This window comes from Excalfactoria chinensis, chromosome 4, assembly GCF_039878825.1.
Source record: "Excalfactoria chinensis isolate bCotChi1 chromosome 4, bCotChi1.hap2, whole genome shotgun sequence".
NCBI classification, from domain to species: domain Eukaryota; kingdom Metazoa; phylum Chordata; class Aves; order Galliformes; family Phasianidae; genus Excalfactoria; species Excalfactoria chinensis.
In genome coordinates this window covers 32748570-32773091 of record NC_092828.1, presented here as the reverse complement: position 1 = coordinate 32773091, position 24522 = coordinate 32748570, and the positions used below count along the sequence as shown (strand labels likewise).

Genomic DNA, 24522 nt, shown 5'->3' with positions numbered 1-24522 from the left:
CAGCCTCTGCGCTCACAGGGAACAGAGCGGGGGAGGCTCAGCTCTCCTCTCACTTGTTACACTCCGTGTACACCCCGTTCCCTGGTGAGGCAGGGCAGCTCTTTCAGCTGAGAAGCCGTTATATTACGGTGCTTTACTCCTGGATGTGCGGACTTGTTTATTTACGGAGATGGAGCAGCACAGAGCCGCGGGAGCAGCAGGCAGAGGGGGCGGGACACACGCAGAACAAGACGCCCCGATGCTGCTGACACACTGCCCCGGAGGCACCGCAGAGAGCAGAAATCCCCTCTACCAGCGGGACCAGTTAGCAACCCGGCGGTGCAGGCCGACTATGGCTCTTAAGGACGGACGGCGCCGCACTGAGGCGAGAACCACAACCCTGAGGTGAGGGGCACAGCCCTGAGGTGAGGGGCACAACCGCCGCCCGGCACGCGTCCCCCACCCAACGGCACGGCGCGGCACCGCCCCGCGCATGCGTGCGGCGGCGGCAGCGCCCCCTTTTTGCGCCGCCGCAACCGCCCCCCAACGGTGACCCCCACCATTCACTACTGACCTGTCGCGGGGCGACGTCACCTCGGGGACACCGAGCCGCACCCCCCGCCTCTCACGGCCGCCTTCTTCTCCCTGTCCCCTGCACCGACAGCCGTCACTACGGGCGCGACGGGCGGGCCCCGCGGACAGAAAAGCCCCGCGGTGCGACGCGCGCATGCGCGGAGTGGGAGAGGCCGCGCCTCGCGGCGCGCACGTGATTTCCTCTCGGCGGGCGGGGTGTGGGGGCTTCTCTCGGCGCCGTCGTTGCGTAGTGACGTCACGCGCTGTGGCGGGAAGTTCGGAGCGCGGCGGGACGGGGACGGGCCGCCTCAGGTGTGCGGTGCGGGAGCTCGCGCTGCGGCGGCCGTGGGGCGCTTCGGGCCTTATGTGGGTGGTGGGGACCGAGGCTCCGGGGAGTACGTAACGTGCTGGGTTACCGCTGGGCTGCGCGTCTGCGTGGGCCTCTCGGCCTTACATCGCTGCTTGTGGGGCTGAGGGAGCGCTCCCGATCTCCTTAGGGCGGTTGGTGCTGTGCTGTCACCGTCAGCACGTCGGGGCGCAGCTGCGCGGCAGCTGGCTGCGGGGGGCGGCCCTGCCCTGTCAGTTGAGCACGCATGGCCGGTCCGCGGTCTGGGAGCCGGTGAAGCGGTGACAACGTTCTTCTGTTAACGGTTTCTGACTTTATTAAACAGCGTTTTATTCTGAGCCTTTCTCTGTTCCTCAGGTTGCGTGAAGGATTTGTGAAATAAGCTGCTGAAGGGCCGTTCTGCCAAGGCAATGGCTTCTCAAGAATTTACTGTAAGTTTTTTAACCCTACGCCACTAAGTATAAAATCAATTAAATGGCGTTGACGTGTTATTTAAACTGTTTTTATGGTTGTTTCAACGTTTTGCCCTTTGAAACCAGGTGTTGTACACTCACCAAAAAATGAAAAAGTCCAAAACGTGGCAAGATGGAATTCTGAGGATTAGACCTGGAGAAAATAAGGTGAGTGTCTTTACATTTAGATCATCTGCTAGACAATCAGTGGCCATTTCAACCACCTGTAAAGTAAAATCGTTTTTTTTGTGTTGTTTTGGTTTTTTTTTTCAATTCCATTTATTTTTCTTTGCAGGCAATCTTGTTTGATGATAAAGGACAATATTTGGAGAGTATGTTTGTAAAATCCCAGGTATATTTTATTTGGAGCTTGATTTTTCTGCTTATTATCGTGGTTTGCATTTCAAAGTCCTGTTTGTTTGGGGGTTAAGGTGGTGCTTTTTCTCCAGCGTTATGGCAGTTGTAGTGCAAGTAATCAAAAGCTAACAGTGCTTCCAATTGCTGATAGAACTTACTATTGCTTTTCCAGAACTGATGTAGAGGATTCATGGAATTGCTCTGGTTGGGTAAAAGCAGTGTAGCATAGTAACATATCCAATGAACATAAGCAGGTGCTGATGTTTTCCGTTATTAACTACTTATACAATGGTTGTGATGTGCTGGATATAAGATAGCACATTTATAAGGATTTTACATTTGAGTATATACAATATTTAGAAGGTCTGTAGCTTCTTAAGTAGCACTATTATGTACGCACTGTTGCATTCTCTTTTCCTAGGTGAATTCTGGAGACAATTTAGAAAGCGAACGATATCTGATCACAGTTGAAGAAGCAAAAATGAAGGAAAAATCTTGTGAGAATCAACCAAGGAAAGCTGAAGAAGTAGATGTAAATAGACGTGGTGTAAAGCCTGGAGTTCTACCTCAAAGGCATCTGTCCATTGGCTTAAAGAGGAAGTTCACAGTACGTCTGTTTCAAAAATTGTTTGACCTTAACATACATTTTAAAACACAAAGGGCACTTTTAAATGGAATAGTAAATATACAGATAATGTCTTTCTCCTCTTTTTTGGAATTGTAAGTCAAAACGTGTTACTAGTAGCTATTCTTTCCAAAGCTTTTTAAATCTTTGTTTAGTTCAGTAGGATTACTATTGCTAAGGCTGCTGTGAAAATTGCAAGGAGCATGATTATTTTTATACACCTGTGGAATTGTTATACATGTATTATTTTATCTGAGCCAACTAAGAGAGTTTGGAGTCAGAGAAGACTGAGAGAGGATCTTATGAGTGCTTATAAATATCTACATGGCATGAATTAAGTGGATGGGGACAGATTCTTTTTGTTGGTGCCCAGACACAGAACAAGGGGTAGTGGGCACAAACTGCAAAACAGGCAGTTCCCTCTGAACCTGAGGACAAATTTCCTTATTGTAAGGATGACAGACACTGGAACAGGCTGCCCAGAAAGGGTATGGAGTCTTCTTCTCTGGAGCTACTCAGTTCAGGACTCACCTTGATGCTTTCCTATGCAACCTCCTGTAGGGAACCTGCTTTAGAAGGGGGTTGGATTAGGTGATCTCCAGAGGACCCTTCCAAACCCTCTGATTCTTTGAAAATAGGTTATGGAATGTACTCAGTTTTCATCTTTTGCTTATGAAATGTGAAGTTGACTTCTGAGTAGAATTAACTTTAAATTTCTCTCATAGGGTTTCCAAGGGCCACGTCAGGTTGAAAAGAAAGTATCAACAGTAGAAGATGGAGAAAGAATGGCAGTATTGCCTATATCTGAGCAGAGTCGGGATCCTTTTCCATCCAGGTTTTATACTACCTCTCCCTTATTTTCTACCGTTTACAAGAAGAATGCAGAAACAAATCTATCTACAGGCTTGCGTGAAGATGGAGGTACAGATAACAGAGATCATATGACTCCCTCCCCAGTGGTTTCACTTCCATTTCTTCATACGTGTAATGAAACAGAGAAGAAAAATTCTGATCAGTCCATGGTAAAGCCAGTGTCTCCTCTAATTACTGGGCACACCAAGTCTAGTAGTTGGACGACTGGTCATGGGGCAGTGTCACAGAACATCAGGAGCACAGCACAGATCATAGCTCTTTTGAAATCTAAAACAACACAAGCCTGCAGAGAGCAAGCAACATCTGAAGTCACAGAATGTAGTAGATTTCAAGAACTGGAAAACAGAGATAGTTCATATAACCTCAAAAGCACAACCCTGCCTGCCTTTTCTATCAACTCTGACAAAAGGATTGCTCAAAATATTCATCACTTGCCTTTTACAAAGGAAATGGTAAATGATAAAAAGGAATGGAATATTGAAATGCTTATAAATGCATCTGAACCTTGTGATAAAGAAATCACAGGGCAAACACATGACAAAAAGGCTGATAGTTTAAGCCAAGATTTACAAGATCCCTTCAAGACAAATAGTTCTGTACTATCTGAATTAACCATAAGCAGAGTGAGTGACAGCCAGTTTGTCTCGTCTTGTTCGGCAAGTCCAGTCGCCTTTGAAACACCTGTCTCCATATCCAGAGAGCATTTGGCAATTAATGGTCTTCAGGATAATTCATCAATCGAGTCTCAGAGTGACCTTCAGCTGAGACAAAGCTCAGAAAGAGCACCTAGTGACTTAGAGCTCTCTGAGGATGTAACAGTGACTGAAAATGGGATTGCAATGCAGGGATTAAGTACATGTGGCAGGGACTATAGTCCAGACAAGCAGGTAATGGAGGTTAATTTTGACCTGTTGGGGGCTTTTAATTTTCCTGATGTGGACGATGGAGAGCACTGTGAAAGAAATAAGAAAGAGCTCCCTGAAGAAGATATGCTTTCAAAAAGTGTAGATTGCTTAGAGGGAGAAGATGGGGCTGAAAATACTGCATTGAGACTTAATTCTTGCTTTGAAGTGATGACACACACTGAAAAGGAAGAAAATAAGTGTTCTATATATGATGTAGAAAATGATGGCAATAGCTGTGCTGTGAAAATGCCATTACAGTTGTGTAACAATGTTGCAGATACAGAGAGAGTTATGGAGGACTCTACCAAAATTGTGGCAGAATTTTTGGATGATAGAAACATCTCAGAAGATATTAATGCAAACCTAATAAGTATTGAAACTGTGAACAATAAGAAGGATCTCGATGTCTGTGCAGCACTTACCATTAATGGCACTTTGGGAACAAAAAGCAAGCACTTTGATCTTTCTTCTGGTGACACGAATGTTAAATGTCACCCTAAAACTGGAATGTTTTGTAAAACTGAAAATATTTCATGTCTTGCTTCCAGCAGTAAAATTTCTACAACAGATGGACAGACTGAAGATGATACTATGCAGCTTGGATGCAGAAAATCCCCAGATACTGATTTAGAACATTTCTGGGGAACTAGAAATGATTACATCAAACCAATTAGCCCCAAGCTGACTTTGTCACAAAACTCTGAATCTTGCTGTGGCTCATTCCAAAATAATACAGAAGGTCATCAAAATGTAGCTGGCTTTTTGAGTATGGAAAATACTCTTATTTCCAGGAGTGCTATCTCTTCTTTAGGGAAAGGCAATTCAGCTTCAGAAGAAACAGAATTGGGTGAAACAGAGTTTGAAAATCCATTGAGCATGAATGTCCCTCATGGAGCCTGCAAAGGTGAAAGAATAGAAATGGATTGTCTGAAAGCCATGGCAATGGCTGAAAATTCACCAGGTCTCCCTGCTTTGGTAAACAATATCACTCTTCTAAGAGCTTTGTCTCAATGTAGCACAGCACTAGACAGCTTACAAATGATGAAGGAAAATAATGATGTGTTACATGAAGCAGAGACTTCTAAAGAGATACTCAAACCTCTTATCACAGATGAAGGTTAGATCAGTTTCTGTTTCATGACTGACTCTTCCTGGTTGACTTCTGCATTCCCGTTTCTCCCGCTGAACAATTAACATTCAGAAGTCATACTTCTATAGCAATATGTTATGAAAGCTGCATCTTACAATGTTCAGCCTTTAAGGCACCAGCGTTCCTGTTTCCCTGTTTTATTTAATTCAGTTAACTGTACAGTTCTTTACATGGGAAAGAAGTGCAAGACCATTAATTATTCAGGTTTTGTTTTATGCAAAGTGACTGCTGTATCTTATTATGCTTTTCCATGTCTTGTAGCTATAAAACGGTTTACAGAAATGCCTTACTCAGAAAGTATACAGGCATCTTCATGTTCATGCGTTGATTCTTCTGGCAATTTGGTAACCAGTTTTTGATTACATATATCTGTTGCTACAAAATATATATATATATATTTTTTTTTAACCAAACTTCTTCCTGGTTTATGAAGTGGGAATTGCTTTATGGTGTCATCTAAGAAGATGACAAAATATGTCATAGACTCGTAGAATTGCTCAGGTTGGAAAATTCTTTAAAGATCATTGAGTCCAACCACAACCTAACCATCCTACCCTAACTCTAACAACCCTCTGTTAAATCATGTCCCTGAGCACCACATCCAAACAGTTTTTAAACACATCCAGGGTTGGTGACTCAGCCACCTCCCTAGAAAGGAAGTGGTCATCTTGCAGACCTTATTTCTAGTAAATATGTAAAAAGTGTATTTAGGACAAACTGTAATACCTTGTTATGTTTAATAACAAGTAATTACTTGAGTATTTTGTTACTATATCTTATCATCCTTTTTTTTTTTTTCCTCCTCCCATCACTTTTTGGAATGTATGGACTTCTGAGGAGTCTTAGCATTGAAATGCACCATCGGTCTGTTCGTTTGTTGATTCACACTAATTTTTGTGAAATGCTATTAAGTTTATTATTATTATTATTATTATTATTATTATTATTATTATTATTATTATTCAATCCCTTCCAAACAGGAAAAAAAAGACTTTAGATAAAATTCTTCTGCTTCTCCATTTCCATTTGAGTAGCAAAAAAAGTAGTTTTTAATGCTACCATGGATTCCAGGCGTCAGGTAAAAAGGCTGTAATTTGAAATACCTTCTGTTTTATAAATATGTGAGGTCATTGGAAAAATCTTCAGATATATTAGCTTAATTTTTTACCCAAAAATGTTATTAAACTGTTAAGTTAATTAGTGTTTGATACTTGCATAGCAGCCTAACTGTATGGTTGATTTATTACAGAAAACTGAGCTGTGTGTTCCACTGAATGTACTGGGCCAAAGAGACCCTAGGGCATCTGACTGCCAATGGAAGGTACAATTACTCTGTGAAACTGAAATATGATGAAAAGTATTAACATTCAAGCCAGTAGTTTAGTATTTTCAACATACTACAGTAAGTTCTAATAAATATTTTCAGCTTCTCAGATCATGTTATGTCAGAATGTCACAACTTCGCATTGATATTAGCAAGAAAACTTTGTTGCTGCTGAATTGAGGGTCAGCAAGATACAGATACTCTCAAAAGCATAGTCTTTTTCCTCTCCCCTAGTTTTGAAGAGGTTACTTTTGTTGTATCTCTGAAGAGTGCTTTGTTGGCTTTAGATAGTTCCTGAACAGTGCTTATTTTCAGTTAATAATTCCAGTGTATTGTGTAGCCTGTTGAGTTTCAAGGGCACCAAATAAAGGGATCAGCATCTAGTGAGATAATGTTGAGAGTTCCATGCTCGCAGCTGGGATGGCAGCAGAACCCAGACAATATGGAGTTTGCAGATGAGAGATTTTTGCCACCTCCATTTTCAAGCAATTATGTTCTTTCTGACTTCGGAGAGGTAAAACATATTTTTCCAAGTTATTCTTACCAACTTTAGTGCAAGAACCAAATGTAATACTTCAGTTAAGCATAATTCATTTTACTTATTGTTGCAGAGTTATGTATTTGCAACGTGTAACTTAGTTTTTATGATTCTCTGATCTATTTTCTGATCTAATTTATAACATGTGTGATATTAAAAAAGAGATTCCTTGAAGGAAACAGTGACAACGAGGTGTTGTAGCAATTGGTTTTGGTGCATTTGAAATTTTGTCTACAGTCATTGGAGAGTTTCAGAACAAGGATGAAAACTTTCTTTCTTGGATTATGAGAATTCATTATTACTTTTCATGGATGCAAAGAGACACGAGGTGCAGTGTAAAATAAAATGTGTCTTTCTAATGCGCTGTACTTCAGTATTGAAAATGATGGGGAAAAAAAAGTACACTTTCTATTTTCAATTCCAAAATAGGCTAGTTACCATTTTATAATTAGAAACGAGACCTTTGCACAAAGACGCATTTACAAGGGAGATAAAAAGTTTAATTTCTAACAAGATTTTACTGATACTTTTTTGATACAGTCTCCAGATTCAACAAGTCTTCATGAGGACAACATGAATTTTATCAGAGAGGAGACTTTTCAAAAGAAGTTTAATATCAAAGACTCAGTAGTAGATCGCTCCTGTAAGTGAAACTAAATGCAGAATGGTAGTCATTAGCACCTGAACAATTATACTGCCTGACTTCTGTCCCTTGCATGTTTTCCCTAGTGTTGGCATTGAATGCATGTTCTGAAGTTCTGCCGTGGATAGCGTCAAGCTCACCATCACATTCTGAATTGGGGGAAACACAGTGGACTTCATGGGAACCTGACAAGGTGTGACCTGACTGACTCTGTTGTAGAGCTTTTTGGTTTCACTTCTCTGTGTTCGCGGTAGTAACTTCATGTCTAATTTGTTACTTTTTCATCTTGACTCTGAGACATTTCAGTTGATAAGAAGGAAAATGCTGATTAAAAGAGCTATACTCAAGGGTAGGTTTTTTCCTTTTTTTTTTTTTTTCCTCTCCAGTCATTCACTTGAAATGTTAATTCTTCATTCTGTAGATTATTTCTTCAGTGCAACTGAATTCCTCAGTTTCTCCAGCTTCAGGAAAAAAGGGAAGCATTCAAAACATCCAGGAACCTCTGATTTACAGGAACCTACCGAGTGATTCCGAACTTTCAGAAGACATTTTCAGTAAGAGATTATAGTTAATAATTGTACTTGATAATGTTTTTGCTACAGAGTCTGTGATGATTTTTGAAGCACTACGAGTTGTGCTATAAGAAGAAAAACTGAGTCTTGAAATACATTAATATGTCTGTTCAACTGCAGGGCTTGTTTTGTTTGACACGCTTTTTTCATACACATGTTTCAGATTTCTAAGCACAATTTTCCATTCTGTTCCCCTTTTTTTCCAAACCACCTCAATAAGCCTCTGTATAGTTGGAATAATACAAGTGTATAGTTGTAATTACAGAGTAAATGGATAGCTTAAGAAAAGACTCACCAGTGCTGAGGCTTTCAGTCAAGGTGGATGCTCTCCACTGTTGAGGCTTGTCACAAAAACTCCAGAAAGAGATGTTACCTTAGCAGTGGTCAGCCCTTAAATGGGATCTAGGAGAGGTGGAGTCAAGCTCCGCCCCTTCTGGGAGCACAGCTGGATTAGCTTCACCTGTGCTCCCACAGCTGACTCATCACCTGGCTCAGACGGTTAATCAGAGATTCAGGCTGTGATCAACAGTTTCCCTTGCAGCCTCCTTTTCCATGCTCCCCACCCCACTCCTCCCCTTATTTTTTCATGGAAGAAACTTAAGTATATGACCCAATCGTATGAAGAAAAATTACCTTCCTGTTTGGAGAGGGAAATAAGGCTGTAAGCAAAGCTTCTAATTCATTAATTGCCTGCTTTAGGTTAAATCCATGTTCAGCTGCCTCCTAAATCACTTTTAGTGAGTACATGGACACATATCACTGACTGTCATTTCTTACTGAGAATGAATTTAGCCAAAGATTTTGGTACTGGAAAGCTTTTTATCCACATTGATTAACATTAATTTTGTACGCTTTTGTGGGGTGATCTTTTCTGTAAAAAGGAATAGATGCTAAGCTGTTTGTTTTCCACATGGCTACTGTCACTGAGCTACAAAGAATATCAGATTTATAACTTCCACAGCAGATATTTGACTTGAATAATTTCTACCTTTTGCTTATAGAGAAGTAGAATGCTTACTGAAACATGTTCAGAATATACAATTAAAGTAATAAAAGAATCACATTTGAAATCTCTCATTTTATGTGGAAAGGTAGTATGGATGGCACAGTACAGGTCCAATAGAAAGAACTTGTCAGTTATGAGACAGGTTGTAAAAGGAAGCACTTGGAATTATTTATTTTAGTTCTTTGTGCACCTAAAGTTAATGTGCCATCTGGAAGTAGGGAAAGTTGTTTATAAGATTTATTTGCTCTACAGCGTGGGAGAAAGACAGCTATCCAGAGGAATGCAACTCTGCAGTTAAAACACAAACTCCACTTGTCACTGCTGCTACTGAGAAGATTCCCAACACAGAATTTTTCCTAACTGACAGTGAGGAGGTCTGGCAGTCTAATGGCTTTTCAGGAGTCAGTTTGAGCAGCAAGTCAACAGTGTTTCCTATGAGTGCTTCTGGCCCTGAGGACAGGAACTATGAAACCTCTGTGTTTGAGGAGTGTACAGAAGACAGACAAAGGAAATCTGTGCACCCAGCATTCTCAAATGTGACTTCACAATACAGACAAAGCAAGTGGCTAAAATATCTAAACAGTGCTCATTGTGACTTGACAACTCAAAACAGCAGTGATATGGATGTGACTGATGACATCTGTGCTGAGAACGTCCTTGGAATGCTGCTGGGTGACACAGGAGAGAGCCTGCGCAGCACTGTGAATAGCAGCGCTCCCGGCTCTGTACCTCTGCTGACAGCAAAGAGCGTGCTTGGTGAATGCTGTGCGGATAGCAGCAACCAAGATTTGATTTCAGAGAGGAAGTTACTTCGCTTAAATCAGACTCCTTTAACTGAACCAGCACAAAAGGTGTTGAGTCATCTGACCTGCCGCACTGTAACAGATGCCCAGGTGTGTAACTGCTCAAGCAGATACAGTTTAACAGAAACACACTTTTCTGGACAAAGCAACTTCATTTATCTGATTTCCTGCAAGATATTATCAGTATAATAGGATGAGATGTTTCTGTGTATGTAGTAACACAAAAGAGGCTCTGCTACAGAACAGCAGCTGCTAATGGAATTTTTAAGTGGTGTGACCAAGCCTTTATGAAGGCAATTCCTTGGTTCATATGGTGCCAGATTTAGGGTTTTTTTAGTCTGAATGTAGATGGCAAGGAGATGATAAATCAGTACAATGGGCTTTTTCATCTCTTACTGGTAAGAACACATTTTCAATAGGTATTTTTCTTAATTGCAAAATCAGCATCACCTTCATGCATGTCTACATCTTGCTTCAAAGTATAGTCTCTAATTTGAAAATAATTCAAATGTAATTTTCATAATGGAAAAACAAATTATGATATTGAATAAGGGCCTACAGAATTAGCAGTTAGCACAGCTATCTTGGAAAATATATATATGTATACATAGGAGAAAATAAAAACAACAAACCAGTGTCCTTAAGAATGCAAGCTGTTTTCCCAGGAACAAATTTTAACTTCATTGTGCATCCTAAATGATAGTTCCAGCTCACTATGCTACAGTTCCAAGTATATTTCATTTATTCCTCTGGAATACAAGTTCCTGTACTTCCAGCTAGCAACTTCAGCAAATGTTTGTGCTAAAGTAGGTTTGTATTTTGCTTTTGAAGAACTTCTTCATCTTGAAACTTCTGGTTGCAGAAGAAGGCCCTGAAAAATGTGACTGTTTTTGACAGACCTGTACAGAAGCCATTTATGAAAATTTGTCTCACTCGGGGTTTTGCAAGCCTTTAACAGCCTATTCATTTATTTGTTTTTAGGACATAACGGTTTCTGAGTTATCTTTTCCTAATGCAGATAAAGTAAAACATGCTAATCTTCCTAAAAGAAAGATTGCCATACCAACTGAGTTTCAGTCTCACATTCACTACAAACAGGTTTTTAAAGCTGCTTTGACAGGTACGTATAACAGCATGCTATGTAAAATGCTGTCTTCTGTACACCGTGTATTTCTGAAGCTTCACAAAAGCAAGTTGAGATGGAAAGGTATAATCAGCATTGTCTGTTGGAACTCATTGTTGTGTTTGAACTCTGATTTCTACACATCTTTGTATGCATATATATACACACTCATATATACTCAAATACATTCAGTTTGTACTTAAAATTGTAAAGACAAACTGAAAGATTACTATACTTAGCAAAGATGCAACCTTGTGCCTGTTTACTAGAGTCCTATCTAACCTGAGCTCCAGTCATTCAGTGTTTGCATCATTAGGAGATATAAACTTAAACTTGATTTGTATGCAAGTAAGGCAGTTAGAAACATGTTTATTTCATGTGCAACATGTGAATTTTGCAGGCTGCATGGTTTCTTTTAGGACTCAGATTAATTATTTTGATCTAAGCGTGGAACTGAAATTTTTCAAATAAAAATGCATGTCTGAATGCTGTGTACATGTAAACATTTGAAAGCTGTATTAATTGCTCTTCTGTTCTCCTTTCTATGTCAAGAACATTTAAACATAATGCTTTTTGAGTTGTCGCAAAGATTACACAACGCTCTTTCAAAAGTGGATATATCGTTTTACACTTCATTGAAAGATGAGCAAAGTGAGAGCAAAGAAAGCTGCGTTCCACTCTGTGATCACATGCGTCCTGCTAAGGTTCTTGTGGTTAAAAAAGAAGGTCAAAACAAGGTGCTGTTTATTCCTTGTCTGTTTGCAGTTTGAGATGCTTGTCATATACACCACATTGAGTGAACAATTCCAGCACAATTCGGAATGAATTATAATTACAAGTTAAAGTAATGTGTTACAGCGATCACTTAAGATCATTGGTGGTAATTGTTCTTGTCCAGAACTGCTGATGTAACAGTTCTCCCCATAGAGAAAGAGCTTTATATATGTGAGAGAAAGCCTTCAATTAATAATTTGTTAGGTTATATTGGATTTCTTTAAGCTGTGATTATACAGTCTGGCTTGAGAAACTGGGAGGTGTTAGGAACACATTTGTTTTTTACCACTAAGCAAGCTGAAAACACAAATGTTTATCTGATTATTTATATAGTAGCTAGTACTGGTCAATTGCTCTACATTTGTGTTTTGCTTGTTTTAAAGTGCTTAAGATCTCCCTTTCCTGCTTTCCTAGGGCCGTCTGTTCTATGCCTGCGATGCCCCAAGAGCTGAACGGTGCTCATTTTTCAAGTGGACAGAAGAAGTGAATCCTGCACAAATGCAAAAATTCAGACCAAGTGTAGTGCTTCGTGATGTAAAAAGTATTGGGGCATACCTCCGAAATCAAAACATTTTTGTCTTTGATGGATGCCAGCTTTTTGTGAGGTATTCTGAAATGGCGCACATCTTTCATGGGCACTATATAAACTGCAGGGTCTATAAAAAACACTTAACTTTGGATTTCAGTCACCTTTAACAGACACATGCACTGTGTTTAAAGAGGTTGCACTTCTGTGTAGAAGTATAAAAGCTAAATAAGTAAAGGATTATTATTCATAACAATGGCATTTCAGGTCAGTACTCTTTTCAATGAGAATCAAAACTGCTTATCAGCAGTTTTATCAATTGCTTAATGAAAATTCTTATGATGGCTGCATCTGAATTACTGTTCAATCTTTCTTAAGGGAACTTAGGACAGTCTTTGATATATTTTTTCCTAGTGATGCTTTTTAAAAACACATATTCAAGATATTAGGTTGTTAATATTTAAAAGGAAAAAAAGCTGCCTGTTTGGATATAACATACATATTCTAAATGTAATGTTAGATGTTATATCTAAGGCTCTTCTATGCTGTTAGATTGTAAGGAAAACAATTTGATTTTTAGCTGAATATCAGAAGATATACTCATTTAAGCCTTACTAAGATGAACAGCCAAAATCTACACTGCTTAGTCTGGTTCTATCTGTGGAACCTTCTTATCTTTTCTTGGCAATGAACCTGTAACATACCAACTGATTACATGCTTTTTCTGGAAATTACAATGTAACAGGAAAGGCTATGAAATTCGAACACAATGGTGTAATAAGCTGAAGAAACTTATGAATGTGCATGCTGAATCTGAGGGGGATTCTAAAAGTAAACTGTACCTCAAGCTAAGCAGAAAGGAGCATTATTCTCTCTATAGCAAAGGTAAGAAATTTTAAACATAGGCTATTAATCTTAATGTTCATGTTGTGCCTTTTCGAGTTTCTTTTGAGATGCAATTAAACTCTGCAAAAGGACAACTTGTGAATGGAAAATTTGCTAGTCATTTTTTGTAACAGGCAAATATATATGGCCTAACGTACCATCAGCAGATGTGCCTAGTAAAGCCAAACATTTGTGGGTTACAATATGTGATGCCACTGAAAGGGAAGAAAACCAAGAAGTTAACTGGATTTGTATATTGAAGTGATTTGCTCTGAATACTGCCAGAATTCATAATGCTTAGGATTTGTCAGAGGTTAACTGGCACTAAGTGCATTAAGGAGAGAACTTTACCACTACAATGAATTTTAGACAGGGAGTACTTGACAAATTGATAGTTTGAGTTATTCTTTTTTGGGAACAGAACTAACATATGTTTAGGACTTTCTAACACCCCCCACTTTCATGTTAGCTGTCATTTAATTTACAACCTAGTCAATGTTTCACTTTCCTATCTGGCTTCCTTCTGTCTAAAAGATATTAGATGTTTTAAAATTAACGAGAACTCTCTTGTTTTCACAGATGATATTTGGGTTGTTTCAAAGACTCTGAATTTTGATCCCCTTGATACTTTCATTGCAAGCAGTGCTTTCTTTGGACCAACGCATAACAACGAAGTAGAACTACTACCACTGAAAGGCTATTACCCCTCAAACTGGCACTCACACAGTAAGTTTTATTCTAAATAAAAAACGTGGAAAGCAATTACTGTGGGGGAAAAATATGGCTAGCTATGAAGGATGAGATTTGAGTTTCTCAAATCTAGTGCATGATTTGATTCACAGTTTTTTAATATGTAATTTGAATACAATACATAACACATTGAAAGCTGCAGAGTAACAGGTTAGAAATTCTGAATGGATGATGAAGAGATGAGGATAATACAAATGGCATACAGAGAGTGCAAGTTGGCTGTGAGTGCGCAGGTAAAAAGTAGGTTCATGTTGTTACTGTCCTTAAGCAAAAAGCTCAAGCAATTCACTAGTTATTTGTACTTATGTAAAACGAGTATTAAGTCTGTGATTTGGCTATCCCGGTGTTCCTCTCAGTTCATTTGTTGCTGCAATCTGGAATAACTGAAAACAAAAAATGTTTCAAAAAAATCAGAAAAACTCTCTACTTCATGTTACTATCATCAGATTTTAAACGGAAAATTATAGTATCAGTGTAGTTTTCAGTAAACCACTGATTGTGATATAATTGCTGCTATCCTCTGTTTTGGTTTTAATTTTTGGGTTTGGGGTATTTCTTTGATATTTTGACACCGGTGTTTTGTAAACTGTGAGGTTAGTGGGCATGGGCTTTATTAAGTACACACAAACAGTGCAGGTCTGCCACAGACCTCACAGAAAAACAACAAATTAAATGTTTTGCATCACCTCCAGCAGCAAATTTTTTTGTTGAATGAAACTAATTAAAAATAAGGAAAGAAAAAAGAGATGAAGAATGCATATATAGTAACACAGCCATTCTGGAGCTGGATTGCAACGTGAAAATTGTGTGTTTGATCACAAGAGACATTATTCATACTACTCAATTGGGTTGAGTGCCTTAAGTCAACAAATCAATATTGTTTAGGCTTTCTACATAACTATTAAGCAGAGTTCCTGCAAAGTGCATTTCAGTGAGCCTACATTAAGATTAAACTCTTATTCTGAGTTACATTCATAAAAATAAATAGAATGGCATACACATTTTTGTGGACATGCTTGCTATGAAATTGTGGACTTCAAAAGCAATCAGAGGTTTGGTTTGGTTTGTTCTCTGCATGTGAATTACAGTACTGGATCTCATTACCTATCAGTGTTTGGAAGAATTTAATATTTAGCTTCGCTACCTTAATGTTGTTAAATCACAGTTTCTTATTTATGTTTTCCTTAGCAAGATTCTGCTCCCAACTTAATTTATGACCAATTTAATTATGCAGCAGGACTAATTCAGAATTCTCTAATTCATTTTACTACCTGATTTGAAAGTTTGGCTTATTTCATTCTTTCTTAATTTTATTTTTCTCTGGCTTTTTCAGCATCAGTTCATGCCTTGCTAGTTTGTAATGCCAGTGGTGAGCTTATATCCTTAAGAAATATGGAAGAATACTTCAACCCATCTACTTTACCACTAATACCATATCTACTAAAAATGTAAGTTATTGTTTCAGTGTCAGTATAAACATACAGCATGTAAATAGGTACAGGAAAAAAAATATATCATTGAGTTTTCTCTATTAAAAAGTGGACTTTCAGAGAAGTGGTGGAGTCACTGTCCCTGGAGGTGTTCAAGAAACATGTAGATGTAGTACTTAAGGACATAGTTTAGTGGGCAATTGTAATGCTATAATGGGATGGAAAGTACCATGATAATAGCAGGGTGGCTAAATCTTTGGCTGCAGAAAGTGAGAATGAGCCCAAGTGCAGCAGCCATGGATGCAGAAGTGAAGGAAAAGAGCTGACTACCTTTGGAAGGCCTCAGGTAGGCTGAGATCTCCAGCAAGAGGTACCCTCATCTCCACTGCCAACCTCCTGGCTCCACCCCTTTCACCCAGGTACAATACATACATCTGAGCCGCCCTGCTTGGCACTGCCTTCCCACCAGGTGCTCAATCACTACTTCAGGCCATGACTCAGCATTTCCACTGCAGGTGGAAGGTAGCCAGTTGGACTAGATGATCATAGAGGTCTTTTCCAACCTTTATATGATTCTGTGAACACCTGCTACCTCTGACTACATGATTCTCCTACTCTTAATTCTGTCAGCCTTGAGTAAGTCAGAAGAAAGTCTAACCTCACACTAAGTAGGATAAAAGCCAAAAAACCTGTATAGTATGATACAGGCTTCCCTTGAGAAATAATAAGAGGCAGAAATATGCAGTCTTACAGGTGTGCATCAGGATGAAGAGGGCAGCAACTTGTTTGTATTTCAACCATTAATTAAAATCCATCAGCACTTTGGACAGAACAATGAGATGCAATCCATACACATGCAGAATTGTGACACAGCTTTTTTCTGTTACATTTTTCTTAGGAATTTTGATTCTGAAAAACCTACTAGGAGAATCAACAAAAGAAAATTTATTCCACCTGCCATGAGCCTGGTACACAAAAAGACATATGCATCTGCCAGCACTGAAGTGGCAATGGAACTAGCTGAAAAGATGATCCTAACGTTCTCACTGAATCCAGATCAAGCTGCATCTCTGATTCATATAGCTCAGATGATGACCTCATACGCAAATACGAAACCAGTGGAAGAACATCAGATTTTCCCTATCACAATCATACATGGTATAAAGCAAATGTTACAGTGATTTGCTGTTTTATTCTTTATGAAAATGCTGGCTGATATATAACACCAGCATTAGTGAAATATCCCTAAATTCTCTCAGCGATGAAACACTAGACTTGTTTCCTTTGTATCATCATATTCACAGTCTTACGTAGACTTAAGAACAAATTCTTAAGGCTGGGTAAACACTGACTTATTTTTAAAGGCAGTAAAAATAAAAGCATTGAGTCAACTGCCTCTATGTATGGAATATCCTTTTCAGCGCTTCTGTAACACCAGTGTTTGTGCATTTCCTTAAAAATCATGCCATGCATGAGGTCCTTCTGATAAGGACATTACAATCATAACATACAGAACTTCTGATTCTCAAATTTGCATCCTGCCTCATCACTACCATGAGATTTTAGATCCTGGCAAAAATAAGCACATGGGCAATAATAACAGTCTTCATATGGATTAGCTTAACTAAATTTCAGGCAATATAAAAGTATTACTGTGTTAATCTAATTAGTATGATTAGAAAAAAAAAAAATCATCACCATCTGAAATTTCTTATAGCATGCATGAGGTTATAATAAGAGGGATGCATACAGATTAATAAAAACAACACGTGCAGTAAAGTGTAACCCAACTGGTTGCCCCGGATACTTGCTACTGAGGCAAGCAGTGTTTTTACAGGAATTACAGCACAATACTATCACAAGATGAAATTATGTGAGAATAGTTGATCAAAACTGCATTTCTAGAAAAACTTCATGTGAATTTCTTGCTTTTTCTTCTAACATATCAGGTGTTTTTGGAGCTGGAAAGAGCTATTTGCTATCTGTTGTGATCTTGTTCCTGGTCCAGCTTTTTGAAAGCAGTGAAGCTAAGGAGGATACAGAGCTAGCTCCATGGAAACTTCTGATTGCTTCTTCCACTAACGTTGCTGTTGACAGGATACTGTTGTGGTAGGTGACTATGAATTAAGATTTCACAAATTGTTGTTTGAAAGTCAACAATGCACTTAAATGTAATTATGCTGTTGTTTTTTCCAGTATAACACCTTGGATTACACTTGCATTTTTTCCCCTATAAGTTGTTGCAACTGGGGCTTTAACTTTACTCTTACTCCTTTGCACAGTGTGCCTATTCAAGGAGGCCACATAAGACTAGGTGGACTAGTTTATATGAGCCTAATCTCACACTGTCATCACATTTACTATTAGAATCCACCCAAGACAGAAATTAGGAATGCTCGGGAAGCTCAATAACAGTGATGGGGGAGAAAAATCAGACTTGGGAAGCTTCACCAAATACCAAGAGAAGAGAATATGTTAGAGGTTAAGACAGTTTGAAAGGAAATAGGGAGAAACACTGAATACAAGTTGAGAATCATAAAGGAATTGAGCATTTTTTGAGACAATTCACAATGAGGTAATTTGGATTGATTTCAGTTTATTTGACTTGTGATTCACGTTACTTCAGTTTGGTACGTTGCTGAAGTCTTTTCACGGGGGGGAAAAAAAGCAATCTTTTGTGCTTTCTCAAAATTAATGCCTGCCTTTTCCTAATGTGCATCATCTCTTTTTCTTTGAAGCCTGCTTGATCTTGGATTTGAGGATTTTATCAGGGTGGGAAGCATTAGGAAAATCGCCAAAGCAGTTCTTCCATATAGGTAAGTATGTTAATCTTTATGGGATCTGAGACAGTTATGCAGTTCATGATAGTTATTTTACAGCATGCACACTATCTTGAAGTCATTCAAAATGAGACTGTAATATGGCTGTCTTATTCTCTCCACCTGCCCCCACAAAGCAGGTAAATTTCGTCTTGATTTAGGCACATGACTTGTTATCGAATAGGGGTAATGCTTTTAAATGGAAATCAATAGAGAACAAATTAACAACAGTGAGAGATTTGGCAGTTTACACAAAGAGGAAAAGCAAAAAAAAAAAAAAAAGACAAAGATATCTATGTATTGTTGTAGCAACAAGGACTAGAAAGAAGTGATACATTTAATGCTCAGAGAATTAATAGTAACAGCTTGTGAATACTGTACTTCTTAGCCAAGGCATCTCCACTGCATACAGTGGAAGTGTCTTGGGTCTGTCTTTTGACTATTTAAAACTAAGCGACCAACACAGTACTTTCAAAAGTGTGGAGGGAATTAAGTACATTTCAAGTTGAAATTACCACTCCTTGGTGTGAACAGAATGCCAAGGGTACAAAGAAGTATGAGTGAAAACTTTCTCCGTGCTTCTACCCCACACTGAAATCAAATGTAGGAGCTTGGGGGGAGTCATTTACTACACATCTTTGGGTTAAGGTAGTGGGTTTGAGCTGGTGGGATAAAAGTCTGTTTTAAAACAGGTATTTTATCAGTTCATCTCAGCTCGTATAGGTTAGTAAATTGTTGTAAAATACTTTTGTGTTGCATAACTAGTTTCTGTATATTGTGTGTTAACTAAACACTGAAGACAATGTTATTTTAATGTATGCTATGAAATCTTTAAGTTTACATGCTGGCTCAGGAAATGAAAATGAACAGTTAAAAGAACTTCTTGCTCTCATGAAAGAAGACTTACCTCCAGCTGAAAAAACATATGTAAGGAGGAGCATTGAGCGACATAAACTGGGGACCAATAAAACTGCACTGCAACAGGTATAGTCAAAGTGGGTGGGATGGGAAAGCAGCCTTTCAATATGCCTTCCCTCAAGGCCCAACAATTGGAAACTGGAAATCCTCTCTGGTGCTGAGAAACTGCCAAGCACCTCAAGTTTTGAAATTAATGTTCAGAATAAGGCAGCTTTGATTCTACAAGCATAGAATAATGTCTTACATGCTTCTGACTTGAGTCATACTTGCAATTCCTATTTAATGATAAATTATGAGACAGAAACCTATTTCTAATTTACTGAAGTCTGTTCTAACATCACCACTACAGTTTACAAGGAGAGAAAAATTACTGAACATTACTTGTCTGCACTGTCACTTCAAAGGTAAAATTTATATAGTCAGACAGGTAAGAAGTAAGGAATTAACTAAATCTAGATAACCTGGAACTAAGAAGCAGCTGCCAAGTTCAAACATTTCAAATATATTTAAGTAACTTTTCAAAACACTGCATTTTCCCAATTCCTGTGGAAAAACCTCCTCATCCTCAGTTATTTGCTTCTTTTCCCTCATTTCTAGACTCAAGTGATTTGAGGTTGTTGTAGAGCAATTACAACAAAGCAGATCTGAGCACTGTGGTTTTTTTTGTGCTTGTTCCTACTAATCATTGCTGCCGTTTCTGCTACTGGGGCTCAAAAGGTTTTGGAGAATGGTGTAATTTGAACTCTTTCTGTGCCTGACCTGTTCTGGCCTTGAAATCCGTGAATCTGTGAATGGTTTTCATGCTTGGTGCGTTTCTATGTTAGAAATGTTAACCTTTGATCTTCCTCTTTGTGTACACTATCTTTTACCTGGAGTTAGAATTTAATTTTTTGAGATTGAATATAGCATGTAGTAGAATAGCTAAAAATTAATTGAAGTGTATTCCATTGCCAGAGTTGGTAGTCTCTTTACAGTACATAACTGTAAGTGATCATTATGTTTCTCTATCAATCTTTCCTTTACTAATGACAAAGGTAAAAGTGGTTGGAGTGACCTGTGCTGCCTGCCAATTCCCTTGCTTGGATACTCTTAAGTTTCCTGTAGTGGTGCTGGATGAGTGCAGTCAGATGACTGAACCTACTTCTCTCCTTCCTATTGCAAGGTACCACCATCCTTCTGTGTTTCAGCTGAGAAGTAACTCTCAGTTAGTGGTGACACAGCCTCAAATTACCAAACTTGGATGTCCTGTTAAGAACACAAACTCTAAGGTCTCACCTTAAAAACAAGAAGAGCAATTACAAATAGAGGACTGCTTTTAGATGTTTTTCTTGAGTTACTGAGTTGTTTTAACTCTAGAAAGAGTGGTGGAGAAGGGAGATGCAAGGTAATTCACAACATAAGAGAGATCACAGTTTCATTGCATTTAACATCCTTTTTTAGATCTTTTTGAAGGCTTTTTTTTTTTTTTTAAATAACATTCTTGTTTAGGTTTCAGTGTGAAAAGCTAGTCCTTGTTGGAGATCCTAAGCAACTGCCACCAGCTATTCAAGGGTCTGAGAGCATTCATGAAAAAGGACTGGAGCAGACTCTCTTTGATAGGCTTTGCTTAATGGTATGTACTGCTAACTACATCTTCTCTAAAGATGGAAGATAAAATTCTAAGTCCTCTGAAGTCACTAAGACTTCCAATTTAGCTGTCAGAGAACCAGCATTCCAGCTTGCTTTTGAATCAAGTAAATTCCATTTTGGTGCATTTCTCCATAAGTGTTATTTGCATAGCACACAGGTATCGCATAATAAATGTAAAACAAAAATGAGAAATAGTGACAGACTATTTCTCCTAATCTTTACGTACAGGTTTCAACCCATGCAGAGGAATTAGAGGCTACAGTATTTATTCTAACTTTTGTTAGAAGTGTAAAGATTAAGTCATTTCTTGCAGGAATTGTTTCTATTTTTTGTTTGACTGAGTTGTCATTTCAAAATAAGTAGTAATCGTTTTTCCTATTCACATTCTCTACATCATAATCCTTTAGGGACATAAAACAATACTGCTACGAACACAATACCGATGCCACCCTGCTATTAGTGCCATAGCCAATGAACTGTTCTATGAAGGAAACTTGATAGATGGTGTTTCTGAGAAGGAAAGAAGTCCTTTACTGGATTGGCTTCCAACACTGTGTTTTTATAGTGTTAGTGGACTGGAGCAAGTAAGTTTTCACAACCTTTCTTACCTTAAAAGATGATATTATAGAGTTTCCTCCCTTCTGTTTCCATTCTTATTGTGCAATTAAGTGCATTTTAACTGCTATTAATGAGAAATTTGAAATCTTCCCTATTTCCAGATTGAAAGAGACAACAGCTTTTATAACATGGCAGAAGTTCACTTCACTGTCAAGTTTATCCAGTCTCTGATTGCAAGTGGAATAGATGGATCTGCAGTGGGTGTGATCACATTTTATAAGTCACAGATGTGTAAGGTTTGTACAATATACCACTGATAAAACAGTTATAAATTTATTCTAAACAAAGGCTCCATTTCAACTAGGAATAGCAAAGTAGAAGTGAGAAACAAGTGCTGAAAGGTAAACCAGAGTTTAGTTTACCTTTCTTGTTTAAGAAAAAAAAAGTCTCTTTTAGTCCTCAAGTCAAAACCCTTCTTTAGTTTTTTATTAAAAACAAACAAAAAACATTCCCTTTTTTCTGCTGTATTAGTCAGAAAGAGCAACACAATAAGTTGGTAATACAAGAAGTGTAACAACAAAAGGACAAACGCAATAGAAACATGTTATAAGGAGAGGAAAAAAGGACTACTCACCCATCTCTGAAGATGTAGGCTTACAGGGAAAAGCTCCACTAGGGAGGGATCTCCAACCAGAAATCCTTCCCCAGTGGCAGTCAGCCCTTAAATGAGGTCTAGCCTGGCTCCACCTCTTCTGGTCACATCGCTGAATTGCCTTCACCTGTGCTTCCAGGGCTGACTGGGTCCTTTCCCCAGGTGATCAATCAGTGGTTTGGGCCATGACTCAACAGTTCCCATATGCATAATTTTAATATATGATTTGGGTGCTGTTACAGGTTGATTTGTGTGACAAGGACAGATAGTGAAGAGATCTGCATAGCAAGGCTGCGGTTGTACCTCACTCAGTCATTCAGGGCATGATATGGGCTGCTGTGATTACTAAATGCAAGCATGGTTTGCCACACGGAGCAGACTGGTGTTTTATCAAATGCAGTCTTATTCCATAATATTTTACTGTAGGTAGCTGAATATTTATTATCAATGCACTTTGTACTTTCTTAGTTTGCATCTTGTATAGACTCGTAGTTTTTGCTCAAGATAAGTAATGGACAGAGCAGCATAACTCATCAGCATCTGTATTCGTCTACAGATACAGAACTTGCTTAGGAGTGTACATTCTGAGGCTTTTCCAATGAAGGCTGTCCAGGTGTCCACTGTAGATGCATTCCAGGGAGCTGAGAAGGAGATCATTATTCTGTCGTGTGTAAGAACAAGACAAACTGGATTCACAGACTCAGAAAAGAGAATGAATGTTGCACTAACAAGGGCAAAGAGGCACCTGCTGATTGTTGGAAATCTGACCTGCTTAAGTAAGAACAGACTCTATGAAAGAGTAATTAATCACTGCAAAGGTATTACATTCTTTTCCTTTGTTGTCAAAAAAACATGTAGTTTGTCTTTTAAAGTTATACAGTATGCTGTATATAGCAATATATGTACCATACAGTATACATCTTTCATAGTGTATAGTATGCATACTATGCAAAATACAATATATTTCTTACATACCTGGTACACTGCAAGTAGATCGCAAGCACAGAAGTTTGTTTGCAGTTTTATCTGCAAACTGCTTTTATACGATAAGTATCTTTGTTATCCAGTAATGGCACTTCTTTTTTCTTCTCTTGATGGCATCAGACAGATGGACAAAGTACTCTGGTAAGGAGATCTGGAGATGATTACTGCAATTCTAGTGCTTTACCAGTTTGGTTTTTACACAGCAAACCCAGGCAGAAACACACTGTAAAGCAGTTTTTCCATGCAGCTCTATTTCTGAGTCGGACGTGTTAAACAAGGGAAAGACAAATGCACCATGTCTTTGTGCAACAGGGAAATCATTCCATATCTCAAAGCACGAGTACATTTCATCCCACCTTTTGCCTTATCGATTCTCATTGAATTGGAGAAGTGAGAGAGTCCCAGTTTCTAAAATGTCTTCAATAAACTGTGTGAATCCAACTCCCCAGCACCCACTGCGGTGTCCTTGCAGACACACATCTGCCCTTTGCATGGAGAGGCACTTTAGCACATGCTACAGGAGGAGTTTTTAGTCTCTAAAACAACAGGTAAGAATTCACTACAAGAAGTGCCAAAATACTAATTTTACTCTGTCTACTTGGTTGGCATCAAAGCTGGCAGAAGAACAACGATGTCCCCAGTAGCAAATATTAGAACCAACCTTTGATGTGTTTTGGGAAATGGATGTTCTCATTGCCACAGACTTAACTACGAGATGAATGCTGTGAAGTGAGATAGAATTATCTTACTGAATGTTGCTTTCAGGACGAGAAAACGGATTGCAACATGTAAGCCAGTGTGAGCAGCAGCTAAACGACATTCTGAAGAACTATTTGGAGGAAAAGAAGGAAGAGGAGCAAAGCAAGAATAAGGAAAAATAAAACGTGTGTATTTTATTTTGACAATATGTGAATGGCGTGTCTATAAGCATTACCGGTACTGCTGTGAATGTAATATTTAATGTTTAACATGGGGAAATCTTATTGGCATCTGTTGTGATTCTCCTCTTTGGGCAGCCCCTTGCTTGGATGACTGAAACTAAAGAACATAGGAACTGCAAGGTATCTGAAATCCCTTTAATTCTGTTATTAATAGTAGCACAAATTATTTAATAACTAAGCTTATGAAGTGCCTAATTGCATTATTAGCGGTTCATTGTTCTTCAGGTTCAATACACGTGTAACCGCCTATTGTAAAAAACACGTGTCACTTTGCGTATTTACGGATCAGCCCAAGCCAAGAGCATGGCTCTGTCTGAAATGTGTCTGTAAAACGGCCTAAAGCAGTGTGGTTTATTGAAAGAGAATGGCATACCTTCGGTTTAAGTC

At 38.7% G+C, this 24522-nt stretch overlaps 2 protein-coding genes across 5 annotated transcripts in view; one reads left to right on the top strand and one right to left on the bottom strand.

The window, feature by feature from the left end:
* The window catches only part of LARP7 (La ribonucleoprotein 7, transcriptional regulator), a 221947-nt gene extending 221104 nt beyond the window's left edge, over positions 1-843 (bottom strand). For both annotated transcript variants that reach the window (XR_011903410.1, XM_072335072.1), the window contains exon 1: positions 554-843. Coding sequence is in view for 1 of the 2 variants with exons in the window: in XM_072335072.1 (XP_072191173.1) it covers positions 554-708 (155 nt within the window). In the remaining variant the exon portion in view is untranslated. The remainder of the gene's footprint in view (positions 1-553) is intronic.
* Positions 756-24075, top strand: ZGRF1 (zinc finger GRF-type containing 1). 3 transcript variants are annotated; one of them, XM_072335071.1, is made up of 29 exons: positions 756-864; positions 1256-1329; positions 1438-1518; positions 1646-1702; positions 2129-2314; positions 3058-5014; positions 5522-5604; positions 6510-6581; positions 6925-7098; positions 7663-7765; positions 7852-7958; positions 8187-8319; positions 9596-10236; positions 11128-11266; positions 11822-12006; positions 12458-12648; positions 13315-13454; positions 14034-14180; positions 15538-15652; positions 16533-16792; positions 17584-17743; positions 18373-18450; positions 19290-19437; positions 20406-20533; positions 20860-20983; positions 21408-21584; positions 21720-21854; positions 22767-23028; positions 23960-24075. In XM_072335071.1, exons 2-29 carry the CDS (start codon positions 1309-1311, stop codon positions 24073-24075), a joined length of 6120 nt encoding a protein of 2039 aa, XP_072191172.1. In that variant the 5' UTR covers positions 756-864; positions 1256-1308. The 3 variants fall into 3 exon arrangements, with proteins under 3 accessions (XP_072191172.1, XP_072191169.1, XP_072191171.1); XM_072335068.1 differs by having other exon boundaries at positions 3058-5227; XM_072335070.1 differs by having other exon boundaries at positions 860-947; positions 3058-5227.
* Positions 24076-24522: the final 447 nt, after the last annotated feature.